Source organism: Pseudorca crassidens, chromosome 2, assembly GCF_039906515.1.
Source record: "Pseudorca crassidens isolate mPseCra1 chromosome 2, mPseCra1.hap1, whole genome shotgun sequence".
NCBI lineage: Eukaryota > Metazoa > Chordata > Mammalia > Artiodactyla > Delphinidae > Pseudorca > Pseudorca crassidens.
Window position 1 is genome coordinate 140257897 of NC_090297.1, and position 19298 is coordinate 140277194.

Here is a 19298-nt window from a genome sequence, read left to right on the forward strand (position 1 = left end):
TGTTGGGAAAGCACGGCATGATGGAATGGTGATGTTTTTGTATCACTGTGGGTGAACATTTATAAAGTCAAATAGCACCCAAGAACTGTTTCAAGAAAAGTTAAAGTTCTAGCAATATGTTACTTCATTTTTTTTTCAGCATTTCCTTCTAGACAACATTTTTAAGGATTTTTGGTTCATTGGAGATATTGGTTATTGATATATCGGTTTTAAATGCAAAATGGGTGTAAAAAGAATTATACCTCTTTATTGCATATAAACATATAGGAAACAATGAACAGAACTGCAGAAGCAGGAAAAAATTCTTTACAAATGATATTTTGTACTTTACTTTATATTAATTTTCTCTACTGAATTTATTTTTTTAGCATAATGTCCCCCACCTGCAATGCACACATACATACAATACCAACATTTTGGCTTTAAGTAAAATTGAAAAGAGAAAACTTGTCAAGGGCATGTCAGTGACAGGCAATCTTAAATTTTAATTTCAGGATATTCTTTTAGAACAGGGTAAGACTTGGAAATAATATTATACCACCTCATCATTTTATAGCTAAAGAAACTGAAGCCCAGAGCAGGCAGGTGCCCCATTTCTGATCAGATGGATAGGTAGTGAGAAGTAGATTCTTAGCCTCCTGACTCTCAGTCCAGTGATCGTTACCTAATGTCACAAGGCCTATGCTTATCATTCTTTCTCAGTTTTGAGGTTTCATCTCTGGTCCCCTAATCCTAGCCTCAGCCATTCTTTCACTTAAGAATGACTGCCCCTCATCCTCCCGGGACCAGGCTGTTTCCGGTAATTTGTTATCTTGGCCTCTTTTGCAAACTGCTGTAATTCTCCATCGTCTCCTCCATCACCACCACATTTATTGATGTATGCATAAATATTTCAGTGCATATACTATTATCTGTAGATATTTATGCAGTGATGGTATTGTATGTCATATTTAAAATCTCCTCTCCTCCTGGATATTAGCAGAAAGTTGGCATTTTACGTATTTGAATTTATATTTGAAGAGGAAACAGACTCTGAGGCAGATTTTGCACGCAAGAGGGTTATTGCTGAGTTTCCTAGGAAAGAACACCTGTAAGGGAGTGGAAGAAGTTAAACTGTGATATAATCACAACAGGGGCCTCAGCTGATCCTACAGGGAATTCTGGAGCTGGGGTGACCCTGAATTGAGGCAAGAGAGCTGCATCTTTTTCCTTCATTAAGTGGTCCCTGGAAGTGGGCTGCACTGGAAAGGGGGTCTAACCCGAGCATGTTAGCTCCCTTGGCCATGAGCTCAGTAGCCCAAAAGCAGAGCAGCTAGGGAAATGAGTGCCTAGGTCCTTGAGAAGGATCTAGGTGTGCACCCAGCCTTCCCTGTATGCCCATAATATGGGATTTTACATTTTCTAAAATTCCCTAGTCTAGTTGAAGAAGTTTGTTTAAAAAGAACAAAAAAAGAAACCCACACAAAATGTTTTGTGGTCTTCAAAAAGATTTTGATACAGTGTCAACACGTGTTCACAAATACTCGCCTCCGGGTCTTTGATGGTCCATACCATCTTGTACGTTAGCATCACAGAGCCTTAGTGCTAGAAGGGGTCTTTCAGATTACCTAATTTAATCATCTCATTTTTCAAATAGGGAAACAAACATTGTGAATAAATTGGCTTATCTAAGGTCATACAGCTAGTTAGGGATAAAGCTAGGCAGCCTATGTTTGCCAGACTCAGCAAATAAAAACATAAGATGCCCAGTTAAATGTGTCTCTAATATTTCATGAGTCATACTTATACTAAAATGTTATTTGATATTTATCTAAATTCAAATTTAGCAAACCATCCTGTATTTTATCTGTCAAGCCTAACCAGACTTCCGTCAGACCTTCCTAACTTTCTCCTGTACTCTTTCCAATTGATTCATTAGCTATTTTCATAAGAGATTTTAAAAACATAGCAGAATTGTAAAAATTAAGGATTTTAAAAATGATTTAGAATAACATATACTCCTCTAAAAATGTTTGGAAAACAAAGATAAATATAAAGGAAAATATGAAAAATATACACACTTCTCTCTCTCAGAGATGACCACTATGGTTTTGGCGTATTACTTCTAGGTTTTATTATAGGCTTATGTTATTCATCTGCACGTATACATAGTTTTGAATAAAGAAGTATAAAGTTGGATCTTGAATATCTGATACTCTTTCACATTTAAACTGAAACAGACACATGGGTTTCCAGCTAGTGTTTATTGCTATATTATTGCTCAATAATGGCTTGCTGTGGCAGGTTATTTTAAAGCATTTGGGCAGAGTGAGCTTTACAGGGGCATTTGGATTTACAGTATTCTCAAACCTAACTAGAGCAATATGTGATTTTCTCTAGAAATGTAGTTAAATATTTAATTAGTAAGTGCCTTTTGACCACATCTGAAATGCGCGTGCATTACTCAATGCCTTTTGTGTACATGGTCCTATGTGTATAATTTTTTTAAAAGTCTGTGCCTTACTGTTAACTTGCCTTTCTTAAATCAAACATTCCTCATCTTCACTGGGAGAAATTCATCTTACTCTAATGTACTGTGTCTTAATGAGTTTATAATCCCCTTAAAGCTGATACCATTGTATCTTTTCCATATCTACCATACTTCATGCGCTATTTTCTTTAAAACACTAAGTAAATGGTTTTAAATTTTAAAAATCCATAAATGCTACTTTCTTCACAATTCAAATCAAAATTTGACTCATTCTGCAATCCTGAATCAGTCTAGTCATATCATTTTGCCATGCCTCTTTGTTCCTCGTATCTATAATTTACAGATTTGGACTTGAGTGTACTTTGGTATGTAAACATGCACTCCTACTGAAAGCATTTTTCAACTAGATGATAATTTTCTTGGAATGACAGACATACGTATTAATGAATACGTTCCGTTGTACTGCATCTTTCCTACTAGATATTCAACACATGCTCATTAAATTTTTAAACCGCCTCTATGAGTGAGCAAAATGACTTCTGGGTCTTTCAATTTGGATCTTTTCATTTCACACAGAGCCCCCGCCAGTCATCCAAGTGCCTAATAATGTTACAGTCGCTCCTGGAGAAAGAACACTTTTGACCTGTCTTGTCATCAGTGCGGTGGATTACAATCTAACCTGGCGGAGGAATGACAGAGATGTCAGGCTGGCAGATCCAGCAGGAATGAGGATCTTGGCCAACCTTTCCCTGGAGCTGAGGAGTGTGAAATTCAGCGATGCCGGAGAATATCACTGTGTGGTTTCCAGTGAAGGAGGATTATCGGCTGCATCGGTTTTCCTCACAGTGCAAGGTACTGTGTGCTTATGGTAACTTCTGAATTGTGGCGTCTTTCTGTCTTCCTTCTTTGATCTCTCTTCCCTTAAGTTGTCTGTCTGAGGGTATCTACGCAAACAGTTACAGTTTTGAAAGATAGAATGCTTGTGGACCTTGAGGGTCTGAAGCTGACTAAACTGGAAACTAAAACATCACTAACAAATAGGTGACTTTAAAACAAACACAACTAATCCTAGTAGTTGAAGACCTTTATTTTAAGCAAATAGAAATAGAAATTGTCTCTGGATGATTTAATGGTTTTAAATTCTCTCATTTATCCTGTGAACTTTAAAAAAAAACTAATTGTTAATAATTGATAAAAAACTTTTTTTCCCAATGTGAGTGCATTATTTGCATATTTAATTTACTTTTATGGTTTAATTCAGTTTTAAGATGTTTCTCATCTAGGTGAAATTTTATTGAAACTAGCAGAGCTGTTTTTACCTTATTTATGTTAGACACACACACACACACACACACACACACACACACGCACACACGCACACACGGTACTTACTGCAGGTAAGCTAATGGTAAGCCAAACTTGAATTGTCTATATAGACTAAATGATAGTTTCAGATAGCTGAAAACAAGTGCATTAACAATGTGGTCTACTCGCTACCATCAAATGAAGATCAGAAACTATTCCTAAGTATCTCTTTCAGTAGAATCATAATTGGCTTCTAAATGTCTCTAGAGTCTTAATGTAATGAGCAACTTACTCTTGGCAGTTTTACACAGTTTAGCTGGAAGATTCGGTTGCTGCCTTAGCAGAATATTTCATTTCAAATCCTTGATGTGGGAGACTGATTGCTTTGGAATCGGGTCTGGCTCCTTGGTTGTGCTACTCGCAACAACTTTATAACATGCCTCAAGTAACACTGTCAGATGGTTTTTTAACATGGTGATCTAAGAGAGTGACCACTGAGTTTTGGAGGCTAGCTCTTGGAATGTTATTAATGGCAAAAAAGTGAAACTGCCATGAGACTTAATAAAATGGTTGACATCTGATTCTGGTTTTCTCGCTGGTAGTTGAGATATATTCTGCAATCCGACTGTATGGCTGTGTGTCTTTTGTTAGTTGATCTGCTGAAACCTCTGGGGGAACATTACTTTTGTAAATGATTCATGCATTTCTACGTGGTAAACTACCTACATCATTTGAGTCAATACAAGTAGTAACTTGAGTTACTAGAGTTTTGGAAGTATTTTTACCAAACTGATTGTTTCAGATAGGATAAATGCTCATGGATTTCTGAAATGTGACCTTGGTTCTTTCCCTGGAGTCCCTTAGAATGGGATTGTAAAATAAAATCAGAGCCTTCCTTGTTTCCCCAGATTAACTTTTAATCCTTTAGTATTGTTTAGTCAATTTGAGTAGTGATTCTCAGACTTTCATGAATAAAGAATTATCCAAGGAACTTTTGAAAAAGCAGAAATTCTAACCCCACACCCAGAGATTCTGATTTCACAGGCCTGGTACAGGGCCTGGGGATCTGCATTTATAACAGACCTCTCAGGTGGTTTCAGGGACAACTTTTTCCAAAACAGCATTTGAATCTATTCCAAAGTATGAATCCTATGATGTAGAAATGCATACTTTTAAAGGAAACCCTAAACTCTCTTCTTTCTGGTAAAATAGACTCATTATTATCTAATGATTTAAGTTCTGAGGTAAGATGTTACATAATGTACAAAATGCAAATACAAAAAACACATGTCATTACATGATTACTGGCTAGCCTGTATAATCTCTAGTGGTGTAAATCTGTTTAGAGGCATTATTTTATGGCCTGTCTAGTTGGTCTTGAGTTTGAGGGAACAATTTTGATGAAAAATTTGTTTTAAAAATCTAACAAAAATATGTTCTAGAATTGATGGCACTGTTTAATAAAAAATAAGAGATTCTAGTTAACTGTAGCCATCTGATTATCTTATGGTTATACATTATTTAAAAGCAGTGGATATTTGATGAAATAAACTGCTGTACCTAGGATTATAATTCCTGCGAATATGTTTGCTAACTATTGACATTGAATCATAAATTGTATATGAATTTCATTTTTATGCAGTTAAATGTTTTAAAAAATAAAAAATAGTTCAAGAAATCTTAAAAGAGACAATAGTTACTTGGATTGAATATGCACTTTAAGAATATTTTTCTTGCTTACAGGGGAATCAGTAGCTTAATTTATAACCTCATTTATGTTATTCTGCCTCCACAGATCTGTTTGGAAACCGTTTCTATCTGGAATACTTCTTTAAAAAAAATTATTTTATTTATTTATTTTTGGCCGCATTGGGGCTTCGTTGCTGTACGTGGGCTTTCTCTAGTTGCAGCGAGCGGGGGCTACTTGTTGTTGCAGTACACGGGCTTCTCCCTGCGGTGGCTTCTCTTGTTGTGGAGCATGGGCTCTAGGCGCGAGGGCTTCAGTAGCTGTGGCACACAGGCTCAGTAGTTGTGGCTCACAGGCTTTAGAGTGCAGGCTCAGTAGTCCTGGCACATGGGCTTAGTTGTTCCGGGGCATGTGGGATCTTCCCAGACCAGGGCTCGAATCCGTGTCCCCTGCATTGGCAGGCAGATTCTTGACCACTGTGCCACCAGGGAAGTCCTGGAATACTTTTAAAAGTTAAGCATCCAGATTTTACAAATTTTGGTAGTAGTTAGCAAGGATTTTCTGGTTAAAAATAGTATGTCTAGCTACTGCAACCTCTTCTCAATAACAGTAGAATATCTGTAAAGATCTCAAAAAGACAAAACTGAACAATACTAAAAACCAGTTGCAATATACAGTGGCAAAAATTTGGGGATGAATTTTATAGGTTATTTATAAAGATTCTTATTTGTATAAATAAGTATATAGTCTTCACTTATATTTTAAGTTCAATGAAATGAAAATTTCAATCAGTGGTCCATCTTTTCTTATGTTCACATGAAAGCAGGGAGGATGTATCTCTGTTCCTTCATTTCATAGTTTGCTTCAGAAAGAAAATGTTACTCTTTAGGGAGCCAGCATGCTATCTCCTTAAACCTATCAATAGCTATAACCATCTAGTTAGGAAAACAGTAGGACAAGAAGTGGACAGGCAACCTGGCACCATGTAAAAAATTGGAACCTGAGATATGTTTCTCACCAAGTGAAAATATTTGGAAGCAAGAGAAACATTGATGGGTATGTCAGAAGGGATTTTAGAGACAAATGGTAGCAGAGGGGAGCATCCCATCTCAGCCAGAAGGGCATCTTGGGTGAGAATCAGGTAAGGAGCTATGCACATCAGATTCTTAGCCACAGAGCTGCAAAGAGGGTTCAACTAGAACAGAAGTAGATAGAGAATGAAGTTAGGTCCATTCAAACACTTTGTTGACTGACACTGAGTCTGGGGAGATGCCACATCATTTGAGGATTAATAAACAGAAGACTGTCAAAACAGATGCTGCAGAACAGGAAAAAATAAAGCATAGGACCTAAGAAAAAAATACTGGGGAATAAAACAAGGCGGGGAAAGACTTAGAAGAAATTGATGCTTTGAAAGTAGTAGTTTATTCTAAAGACTGGAAAAAAAAATGTTTAGTGTCACCAGTCTTTCAGAAAGACCTATCCTCCTTTAAGTGGGAGTATATATTTATAAAGGAAGAACTGGCTAAGATGAAAGGACAATAGCAAGTGCAATGGAAGAATTAAAAAGGGATTTGATGTTAAAAATGCAATATTATAATTCAGTCTGAATCAGAAATACTGAAGAACAGAATTTGTACTACATATAATAAAATCAGGGATGTGCTGCATAAACTTGAGAAGTTCTTTCAGAATATTGAGGCAAAGGACTAAGACTCGAATAATATGATTTTTTAAGTGGAAATAAAAACAAAGAATGGAACTGTAAGGTTTATAGGTATATAACATATATAGGTACACAGCAAAGACAACTGAAACTAAAGAAATAGTCAAAGATATAACTGAAGAAAAATGCACTAGGGAGGAAAAAAAAATTGTCTTGAGTGAGCAAATCAAGCAAGGTCAGTGAAGGGAAAACTTGATCTAGACACATCCTGGCTGAAATTTCAAATTACTGTTATGAGGGACAAAACTCCACAGTATACAGACTAAACCAATACATTGTAAACAGAGTGATAAAATCAGACTGGTGTCAAACTTCTCAGATATGCTCAAGCCTGGAAAGTAATTAAAGTGGATATCTGTCATATTTTGGCTCTTAGGGTCTAAACATGTTCTGTAATTTGAAGAGGAATTATTTACTATCTTGGAAAACAAACTTAACGGTTACCGGCGGGAAGGGGGGGCGATAAATTGGGAGATTGGGTTTGACATATACACACTACTAAATATAAAATAGGTAACTAATAAAGACCTACTGTACAGCACAGGGAACTCTACTCAATACTCTGTAATGACCTATATGGGAAAAGAATCTAAAGAAGAGTGGCTATATGTATCTGTGTAACTGATTCACTTCGCTGTACAGCAGAAAGTAACACAACATTGTAAATCAACTATACTTCAATAAAAAAAAAAAAAGAAGGTGGAAAGCATATGAGATCAGATAATTACCTTTCCCTAAACCCTTGCAGGTCACATTACCTAGAGTCAGCCACTCAGATGTTCCTGTGGGATTTTAGTTCTTACTAAGACCATGGACATTTAAAAGACTTCAATTTTGGCAGCATCATGGAATTTTGAGTCCAGCAGCAGCAGAAGCAAATGTCCCAGTGGCCTTTTTCCATCACTCTAATTTCCCTCAGTGACTAATAGGCTCATTATCAATTTATCAGAAGAGCCTTGAAAAGAAATGCTGATTGCAGAAACTGTGGTTGTTCAGTCAGTCTCACTAATGAGCATGGGAGAATGTGAATGGGTTGATACGCTTATTTCATTATGAGAATTCCTTACTGTGGAGATCAAGGTATAACTAGACACAGGAAACTTTTCAGAAAACTCTGCTTACCTCAAGCAGGGTTTACCACAAGACTCAGAAGTACAGCTATGCAAACAAAATAACAATCAAATAAAAACCACACACAGTTCTGCTAGGAGGAAAAAAAAACTAGACTGATATATACAAAAATGTGATTGTTAGTGGCAATGGACCTATAAGTGACTTTTTACTTATGCTTTTCTGTACTTGAAAAAAGTATTCAATAGAAATGAATTATCTTAAACCTTTGTGTAAATAAGACTTTAAAAGTTTTAAAAATGCTGACATTAATTTTATTGGGGAGATCAAATTATGTGTGGGTATATGTTTTCTTTCTTTGCTAAATATTCTATAAATTTGCTTTATCGCTTTTATATTTAAAATAATTAAGATATAATTAAAGTAAATAGATAATTAAAAATAAGGAATAATTAAGAAAAATTCGGAAATAATGCCTCTCAAAAAGTGTCAAGTGAGAAATTTTGACACTACAAAAAATCATATTTGAAAGCTTAAAGGTCTGGAATTTTATAGGATTATATCACAGAGTAATCTGTTTTGAATCATTTCTGAGTGAGGTAAGAGAAAAAGGAGAAATGCAGAATATTAATTGATAATTACATTAGATTTTCTTATAGCTAATAGTCCAGTAAGAGAATCATGAAAATCCCCTTAACTTTCCCCTTTGCAAGATTTTCACAGGAATAAATTTTGACTTATAGAAGTCTGTATCTATGTTTGAATAATAAAAATTGAATTTAATTAGCTCATCTATTTTCCTAGACATTTTAATACATTGAAGTCTTGGTATTTAAGCTTTTTATTTTTGGAGGTTGACCTGAGACATGTATATGTCTGTTTCAGATACTAGTGCCATCTTTGTGGATTTCATTTAGATGAGATGAAATCGTATACTTAAAACTCCTAAATTGTTACTTGTTGTCAAAAGTTAATTTTATTCACTGCTTTGGTTCTTTGCTGTCTCAGTGTGAATCAGCACAAATGAATAAGATGCTCTGTTAAAATACTGGGTTTTGTTGTCTGTGGAATCCTAGGGATCTAATAAGGAGTGAGTTGGAGGCTTTTAGATTTGAAGGAAAATATTCTAGTGAAATTTTACATCAAGTATATCCTGCAGTGATATCCACGAAATGTGTAGTTTTCCTACAGAAATGTTTGCTTTCCTACTTCTTTCCAGGCTGACTGTAAACTTTATGAAGAGAAAAGTTTAATATTCACTTACTTTATCTGACGAACGTACTCTGCTGACTCCATGGTTAGGGGCAAGCTTCTGTTATAATACGATTCAATTCCATGCAGTAAAATGTATAAATAAATATTATGCATTTCATTCTTTTGTCTTTCGTGCAAGGCATCTATGTGGTATATAGATCGTAGACCACTTTATTTGTAGATAGAAAGAATCATATTTCTCTAAAGCTTGGAAGACAGAAACATTATTAAAATGTCTTTAAATAGAAGTTATAAGGAAGGGTAAAGAATTAGAGTTATTTACATTGTAAAAAGAAAAAAAGGGATGAGATGGCCTAATAAATACTTCAAGTATATGAGAAATTGTTATAAAGAAGCTTTACACCAAGGACATTTTAATTTCCAGCAAAAATGGACCATTAGAAAATGTGTATTAAGCCAAGCCTGATGGATTTAAGTGAGCTAGAAAGATGTCCAGATGTTGGAGAGGTTAAATGATGGACTGTGATAACTTTCACAGTTCAGGGACTGCTGGGAAGAGATAGAACAGACGAGGAATCAGCAAGCACTTCAATCCACTGAGTTATCCAAATGAAGCACTTCAATCCACCAAGTTATCCAAATCCAAATGAAGCACTTCAATCCACTGTTATCCATTTGAAAACTTTTGAGAATTCGTGACATACATTATGCCATCTGACCCTCACAAATTGTGTGTATTTGTATCTGCGGGGTTAGTGGCTTGCCCTAGGTTACAAAGCCAGCAAGTGGCAAAGCCCAGATCTGAACTAGGTCTTTCCATCATTCTCAATAGTGTACAGAAATGCCTACACATGCTATTAACAGATCTAAGGTACAGGTGGGTAGAAGAAAGTATAAAAAGAGAAAATAAATAAAGGGTCCTTGGGCTTCCCCGGTGGCGCAGTGGTTGAGAGTCCGCCTGCCGATGCAGGGGACACGGGTTCGTGCCCCGGTCCGGGAGGATCCCACATGCCGCGGAGCGGCTGGGCCCGCGAGCCATGGCCGCTGAACCTGCGCGTCCGGAGCCTGTGCTCCGCAACGGGAGAGGCCACAACAGTGAGAGGCCCGCGTACCGCAAAAAAAATAAATAGATAAAAAAAATAAAGGGTCCTTGAGTATGAATAGGAAAGTGAGAGTACTGAAATAAATTTTTTTTTTTAAATAGAAAAGATACAAAGTGTCTGCAAGTTCCTGGCACATGGGTAAAGAATAGCTGGAAATCTAAATCTAAATAAATAAATAAAAAGTTTGGTGAATCCTTTGACCTAAGTTCTGATAGAGCAGCTGGTAAGGAACAGCCTAGAGGAAAGAGAGAACTGGGAATATGCACACAGAGACCATGTAAGATGACTAGACTAAGCTACATTAGGGCAGGACCCAGTTTTCTTCAGTTTGGGGTCTTTAGTGCCTGACATAATATCTGGCACTTAGTTTTGTGTGCGTGAATGTCTGTGGGAAGACTGAATGAAAAGCAGAGTGCTTAGCTAGGCAAAGGAACTATTGCCAAGTCTGAAAAATCCTGTGTCAGAACATGTAGTAAAAATTGACTTGATTCAGATTCCCTTGAAATGTTAATTAATGTTTCTTTGAGTTACTGTTTTATAAATTAATGACGCAGCTAAAAAGCAAATTCTGTTTCTGAAGATTAGATATTTGTAATACAGGAAAAACGTAATGGCTTACTATTTTTATACATGAGGAAGGAGCTTTGATATTTGACTATTATGAATAAAAATTGAATTAGAGCTAATATCCAAAATAGGAGTACTTATGGCTGCATCTGCAGAAGAGTAGGATATGTGAGGAACATTTGATTATTGAGACTGCAAAGCTGATAGATAGTTGTTACGTTGATGAGATCTTCATTGATGCTATTTCCCACAGCACTATCTAAATCATACTATGTCAGGTATATATTTTTTCCATAATAATGAAACCAATCCTGAAATGTATGAAGTGCCTTGACTTAAAACACATTTTTACAAAAGGTCAGAGGTGGTATCTTGTTTGTCCATTTGTTCATACATTTGTTCGTTCACTCATGTATTCACCAAAAATTTAAATGTCAGACATTCTGCTCCTTGCTGAGGATATAAATGAGAAGAAAACAGCATCCTTCCCCTCAGTAAGTCCATAGTAAAAAAAAAAAGGACATAACTAAATTTAAAAAATAAATAACTATTACCCAGTGGGATAGGAACTTAACCAAGGTACTATAGGAGCCTTGAATACTGTCTCAGTAATGAGTGGAGGTTGAGAAGGGCTTCACACAGGAGATGGTGTCTGAGGTATCCACTGGAATATGAGTCAGCATTTGCCAGATAGAAGTCAGGAAAGTCCTTCTAGATGGAGAACCCTACACGTGCAAAGCCATGGAAAAATGAGGGCACAGAAATGTGAGCTTGCCAGAGTAGAGGGTCTGACTGAGTTGGGATCTTTGTCCTCACGAAGGTGTGGTTTTCTTTTTCCTGTGCTGTCTTCAGTAACCTTTTCAAAATATACATAGAAGGATCATATAGGTTTGTGGTTTTGTGATGTTGGTTCAGCAAAAGACAAGGTAATTGGGGAAAAAAAGGTGTTTGTAGTGACGCTCCATGGAGTTTAGGCTGGATAAAGAAAGAAGAGAGGGTTAAAGGCATGGTCTGATGGATTGGAATAAAAAAGAAGGTTCAAAGGAGTTGAGGCCATGATGAACTTGGAGAAGGGAAGTATGGGAGTCAGGAAGTGACAGCTGGAAGGATGGGAGGTTGTGACTCAAACTGGACTCCCAAGACTAAATATTCTTCCAATCCCATTGTGGGTTGCTTCCCTGATAAGATAACTAAGGTAGCAGGTGAATTTGTCTAGCAAGATAAATTAATTACCAGATTTAAAAATCTTTCCTTCAAGAAGTGCTAGTTAGATCCAGTTTCATATACTTTTGATTCTATGCCTGTTGCATGATAATTTGTAAAAATAATTCCTGTTTTCTAAAATGTGCGGCCACATTTTAAAAAATATTTATTGTTTTTTTCAGAGCAGTTTTAGATTCACAGCAAAATTAAAACAAAGGTACAGAGATTTCCCATATGCCCCCTGCCCCAACACATGCATAATCTCTCCCATTATCAACATCTCCCACCAGAGTGGTACATTTGTTACAAGTGATGAACCTGCATTGACACATCATAATCACCCAAAGTCCATAGTTTACATTAGAATTCATTTTTGGTGTTGTACAGTCTATGGGTTTGGACAAATGTATAATAACATGTATCATAGTAACCATACGGAGTATTTTCACTGCCTTAAAAATCCTCTCTTCTCTGCCTGTTCATCTGTTTTTCCCACCTTCCCAACCGCTGGAACCCTCTTATCTTATTACTATCTCCATAGTTTTGCCTTTCCCAAAATGTCATATCCTTGGAATCATTCAATAACTAGCCATTTCAGATTGGCTCCTTTCACTAAAATTCCTCCATGTCTTTTCATGGCTTGATAGCTCATTTCTTTTTAGCACTGAATAATATTCTGTTGTCTGAATGAACATAATCAGCTTTTTATAGTCAAAAGATATTCTTGCTATAATTGATTCTGAATCAGGAGATGCAAGTAGATATATGTAAAGCTTTAATAGTATCCTGCTAATATGCCAAGAAGTAATAATGGTAATTTGATACTTTCTCCAAGTCAAATGAGAATGTTAAGTCTAAGCTTTGGCCTTCCTCTTTAGTTTGGAAATTCTCTGATTTTGGAAAATTGTTATAAAGAGGACCCACTAAAAAAAGGCAATGTAATAGGCAATGTTAGTCATCATTTACCTGAAGATTTTCTTTTTAAAAAACTTTTATTGGAGTTACTTGATTTACAAGATTTTCTAAGTAAGAAAAAACTAAACTTTAAAAATTCTTTCCTCTGATCAACCATATTTATTGTCTTAATCTGTTTTAGCTAATCATCCAAAGAAGCTCCTGAATTCATGACTTCTTGTTGTTAAGGAAAGAAAGCATATAGCATTAAATAGAAAAAATGTTAATGTGTAAATAATTTTACATTAGGAATTACTTAAAATGGGTATAAAGGCAGCAAACATTTGATACATTTACATATTCTTATATCTTATATTGGAAAAATAAAAGTAAATTTTGAAGAAAAGAAATCTTGATGCATATTTGCCATTAAGATTTTGTCATTAAAATAGAATGTAGCCTAAATTTATCGTTGTTTGTCTCTGAAATTATTGCCTTTCTCTTATTAACTGAATTTCATAACCACACTGGAATTTGGGTGTGGAATTTTTTTGCAAATCTAGCAGGTAACTGTCAATATTTAGTCTTTGCCTGTGTGTTCTATTGCCACTGTACCCACTTACTGGTAAGTCAAAGAATTAGCGACCTTCTCTCTTGCTCTCTAGTCCAGCACTGTCCAGTAAAACTTTATATAATGATGGAAATGTTGTGTATCTGTGCTGTCCCACATAACAGCTACTAGCTGTGTGTGTCAACTTAGCACTTGAAATATGGCTAATGCACCTAAGGAGCTTGTTTGGAGATTTGACTTATTTTTGGAAATTTTAAATTTGAATTTAAATAGGCATGTAGCTAGTGGAGACAGCTCCAGTTTTTCTGGAGAAAAAAGAAAGGCAGAAAAAGCAAGAACCAAAGTCTTAGGAGACTTATTTCTACTGCCCTGTAGACTAACCATTATCGTAATTCATTTGAATTATTGCCATTCAGGAATAATTCTACCGTTTTGGGAAAGTTGTAGCCAGGTCTTCGTATTTTCATTGATGAGATTTCATTTGGAAATGTTGCATTTGATTCCATATCTTTGGAATTTCAGTGGCCCTTGCCTCTTTCCCAGGCCATTGATACCTGTTTTCATTGGTTTTGATCATTTGGCTGATTGGTTAGTTTTAAGTTTTCCTCCTTTGCTGTTTGGAAAGACTCTCTGGCCACTTATGCAAACTGTCTAGTAGTCCTGGAAAAACTTAAAAATATTAAAATATATTCCATTGCCATTTCTTTTTTTTTAACATCTTTATTGGGGTATAATTGCTTTACAATGGTGTGTTAGTGTCTGCTTTATAACAAAGTGAATCAGTTATACATATACATATGTTCCCATATCTCTTCCCTCTTGTGTCTCCCTCCCTCCCACCCTCCCTATCCCACCCCCCCAGGCGGTCACAAAGCACCGAGCTGATCTCCCTGTGCTATGCGGCTGCTTCCCACTAGCTACCTACCTTACGTTTGGTAGTGTATATATGTCCATGCCTCTCTCTCGCTTTGTCACACCTTACTCTTCTCCCTCCCCATATCCTCAAGTCCATTCTCTAATAGGTCTGTGTCTTTATTCCTGTCTTACCCCTAGGTTCTTCATGACATTTTTTTTTTTCCTTAAATTCCATATATATGTGTTAGCATACGGTATTTGTCTCTTTCTTTCTGACTTACTTCACTCTGTATGACAGACTCTAGGTCTATCCACCTCATTACAAATAGGTCAATTTCGTTTCATTTTATGGCTGAGTAATATTCCATTGTATATATGTGCCACATCTTCTTTATCCATTCAACCGATGATGGACACTTAGGTTGTTTCCATCTCCTGGCTATTGTAAATAGAGCTGCAATGAATATTTTGGTACATGACTCTTTTTGAATTATGGTTTTCTCAGGGTATATGCCCAGTAGTGGGATTGCTGTGTCATATGGTAGTTTTATTTGTAGATTCTTAAGGAACCTCCATACTGTTCTCCGTAGTGGCTGTACCAATTCACATTCCCACCAGCAGTGCAAGAGGGTTCCCTTTTCTCCACACCCTGTCCAGCATTTATTGTTTCTAGATTTTTTGATGATGGCCATTCTGACTGGTGTGAGATGATATCTCATTGTAGTTTTGATTTGCATTTCTCTAATGATTAGTGATGTTGAGCATTCTTTCATGTGTTTGTTGGCATTTCTACTGATTGAAGATTCAGGAAAAATTACGTGAGCAAGCACATCTATCCATTGTAAATCACTCTTAGTGAAATTTTGTTACTCTCATTATGCAAGCTTCACACTTAAAAGTTAGTTACCTTCAGAACTAGCTAGAGTTACCTTCCTAATCAGAAACTGAAGTAATGCATTTTACAACAATGCCAATTCGTTTTAAATAAGCTTATTGAGGTAAATCAGTAGGTACACATCTGTTAAAACAGGACACAGCAACTACTAATTACAATTCTCAGCAGGCTCAGTAATAGTCATTATGTAACCTTTTGAAGTTAGCTTTTTCTATAGTAAATACAGATATTTAGAAGGGTCAGAGATTCTGTAAAATACATTTTCAGGCTGTAGGATTCAATGGAACCTAGGTTCAGTAATTAAATACTAATTACTTTCCAATTTCTCATGTAGCATGGCTTGATGTTAGACCATGCAACATTTTAAGGGAATATATTATCCGCAATGAAAAATATTTTGGGGAACAGTTGTAAAACAGTTCTAATATGTTTTCAGAAATATAAGTCAATTAGGTGGTTGGGCTGAAAGTAGGTTTAAACAGTCTCCAAAATGAGGATCGTTACTTAGCTTTTATGGAAAGAACTCAAGTAAGAAAGGGAACTTAATACTAAAAACTAGTTAATGGAGTATCTTTCTTCTCATCAGAGTCTTAATTCCTCATGACATAAAGTTTATCATTAGGAACATTTAGAAGCCTGGGAATCTTATATCACAGAGATCTATTGATAGCCTTGAAATACTTTTTGTCCAGAATGTAATTTAATGCCTATTTAAACAACAGCAATTGATAATCAATTGTTCCACTAGGTTCCTTTTGGGCTCAAATCCTTTTGGAGTTGGGAAATAAAAGGTTCTAAAACTTTGTAACCCTATTTCTTTTGAACACAAAAAGGTTTTGAGATAAAAATCCTTTCATGGTTGACTCTGTTAATCTAATTTGCTTTTTGGGGTAACAGAAGCTCTAGACCAGGAAGTAGGGTACTTGAGATCTGTTTTCAGGAATCATTGCCTTATTTCTCTCTCTCTCTTTCTCTCTATCTCTCTGTTCTTTACCCCAGGCCACACAAACACAGTGCATCAGTTTTCAAAATTGAATTTCCCACATCCTTTTTATTTATGGACACATATATGGGACACATTTTCTATGTGACACTGATGCTGGAATCAGCGGATGATTGGCTATGCTAATAGGGATCAGAGTGAATGATCTAATGGGAAATTTAGAGTTCAAATGGAATTATCCCAGTTGTAATGATATTTTTCGGCTGAGGCGCCTCTCACTTTCCCTATGCATGGGTTAGTTCACTTCTTCACTGCCTCTCACATCACTCCCTTTCTTGTTATCTCCATTGGCACCACCCTCCTCCCCCTCCTGATTCACATGCCTAAACTAAATCCATAAAAATCCTCTTTTTAGGGGCTTCCTGTCTTCTGATTTTGTTGCCCCACTCTACTCCGTAGTACCATCAGGTGAAATTTCCCTAAATATCGCTTTGTATCCATCTAGTCAAACCCTTTTTGTGGTTTCCTAATTACCCCAGAATAAAATTTACACCCCTCAGTCCTCCACGAGCTGACCCTTTCATAATACTTTCAACATTTTATCTTCACCCTTTATCCACATAAAACCATGTATGGATAAGCAAAAAGGAATAAAAATGTTTCCTTTCAATACATGAAAACTGTTTACCTTAAAATAATTAGATATTCATATATTTATCCATCATTCATGTTTCCTTAATATGGATAACTGAATACTTGCTGTTAAGGCTTCACTTCTAATTATTGATTAAAAGTAGAGAAACTGGTAGGTAATTCTTTTGTATAAATAAATATTAATAATATTAATAAAATATTACTGATGCTCCATTTTATATGTCAGAGTAGTATCAGGTAAATAATTTTTGGTGTCATATATGAGGTTTGAATTTTCTTTGTATTAAATTTCTCAAAAAGATGGATAGGTACTACACTTATCCTGTCTTCTGTCTCCAGAATTGAGTTTTTGATGGCCACTGAATGTTTTCTGTCAAGCTCCATATGTTCATTGTACCTTCAGTGAATTTCTGTTTCCTAGTGCTTCAACTCTAGCCCCTGCCCTGTTATCTTCTGTCCCTCCATAATTTACCCCAACTCCACTTCTCATACTTGAGTCACAGGGGCGTTCTGACTGCCTCCAAACTACTTCATTCTCATTCTAGTTCTGTGACTTAGCTCATAGAGTTGTTTGACTTTAATGTCCCCTACCTATATCCTCCTTATAATGCTAAGCCCCTCTCATAAAACACCGCCTTTCTGAAAATTGTTGGCTGCTTTTTTCTGGTATCCTGTAGAACTTTTATTTAATTTTTTACCACACAAGTCTGCACTTAGTCATGATCAATTTCATATGTCTAGTTGTTTTTCCCCAATCATATTACACGCACTGTGTGATACTTATTGCCCTTTTTTTTAAAAAAAATCATAATGCCTTGCACAGAGAGAAAAACACAATTGTACCCAATGGATGTGTGCTCCTTAATTGCTGAATGGACCTCAAAGTAACAATAGCAGACTATAAGGAAAACTGGGGTCACCAACCTTATCTTTCATGTTTCCATGTTAACTTCAGTGGCTTATTTGAATCACATCAACAATTTTAGATTTCATTATATAAGTACTTTATTTTCCTGTTATAGCACAGGACAGCATATGACTGCTTACATTTATAACCATATTTTACAACAAAATCTGATAATTACCTGGTGAAAATATTTATACAGATATTATTTTTGAAGTAGTGTTTAAACTAGTTCACCCTAATTTAAGAATTCTGTCAGGTGACTTTTGCAAAACTTTGTGAAATCGGCCAGAACAGTTTATCACTTTTAAGGTGGCACAGTGGCCGCTAAATTTCCAAATGCTTGTATTGGTCAGGCTTAGGAATAAAAATCAGAATAAGTGTAGTGGTATTTATGTATATGATGTGACCTTAAACTTCTGTTTAAAACAGACTATCTTCTGTTGATTCCATTGACTGCTCCTTTATGAGGATGATTTTTGAAGCTGAAGATGAACACAGGTGTCCTGGTTAAATTTGAGTGTATTCAGTGTAGAGCTGACATTTCTTCCATAATCACATGCTGCCACATGGAACGCAAAGGGCCAGACAAAGGCTCCTTTCCTCCTTCTATGTCTGTATGAACATGAGAAGTATTAATTTGTCTTCTGTGGTGTCAGGAAAGGGTAGATGTCTGTCACTAATTAGTCTAGGTCACTAGAGAGAATTTAGCAACAAAAAAGGAAATAGTTTTCAAACTGATTGATGAAGTAAGTCCCTAATGACCAGAATTACTTCACTAAGAATGAAATTGATATTATCATAACCATATGTTCATTACATCATCATAACTCTTTTTTAACATGTGCCAGGTGACATAGGTATTGGTGAGTTTTTTTTCCATCAGTAAAACTAAATTTATCTATTTTTATTGAAATTTCTTATACATTTTGAGTGTCTAGAAACATCTCAAATTTCAGAAGAATAGAATAATATGTAATAAGTATTATTTATTACTAGGATGTGTAACCTAAATACTGTACGCAAGTGTGAGAATTGTGATCAAGTTTCATGTGTAAATGTCTAGATAATACATTTGTACACATATATTGTAAATACTGTATACTTACTTTATCATTCTTTGTCATACTTTACCATATAATGGAATATAATAGCAAAAATTACATAGTGCCTACTATGTGTCAGGAATTTTTTAAGTGTTTTATGTATTAGTTTAGCTAATCCACAATGACCCT

The 19298-nt window shown here is 35.8% G+C and overlaps 1 protein-coding gene across 4 annotated transcripts in view; it reads left to right on the forward strand.

Moving 5' to 3' along the window:
• The window catches only part of HMCN1 (hemicentin 1), a 524815-nt gene that overhangs the window by 200379 nt on the left and 305138 nt on the right, over nucleotides 1-19298 (forward strand). For all 4 annotated transcript variants that reach the window (XR_010941259.1, XM_067728936.1, XM_067728938.1 and 1 more), the window contains exon 11: nucleotides 3047-3322. Coding sequence is in view for 3 of the 4 variants with exons in the window: in XM_067728936.1 (XP_067585037.1) it covers nucleotides 3047-3322 (276 nt within the window). In the remaining variant the exon portion in view is untranslated. The remainder of the gene's footprint in view (nucleotides 1-3046; nucleotides 3323-19298) is intronic.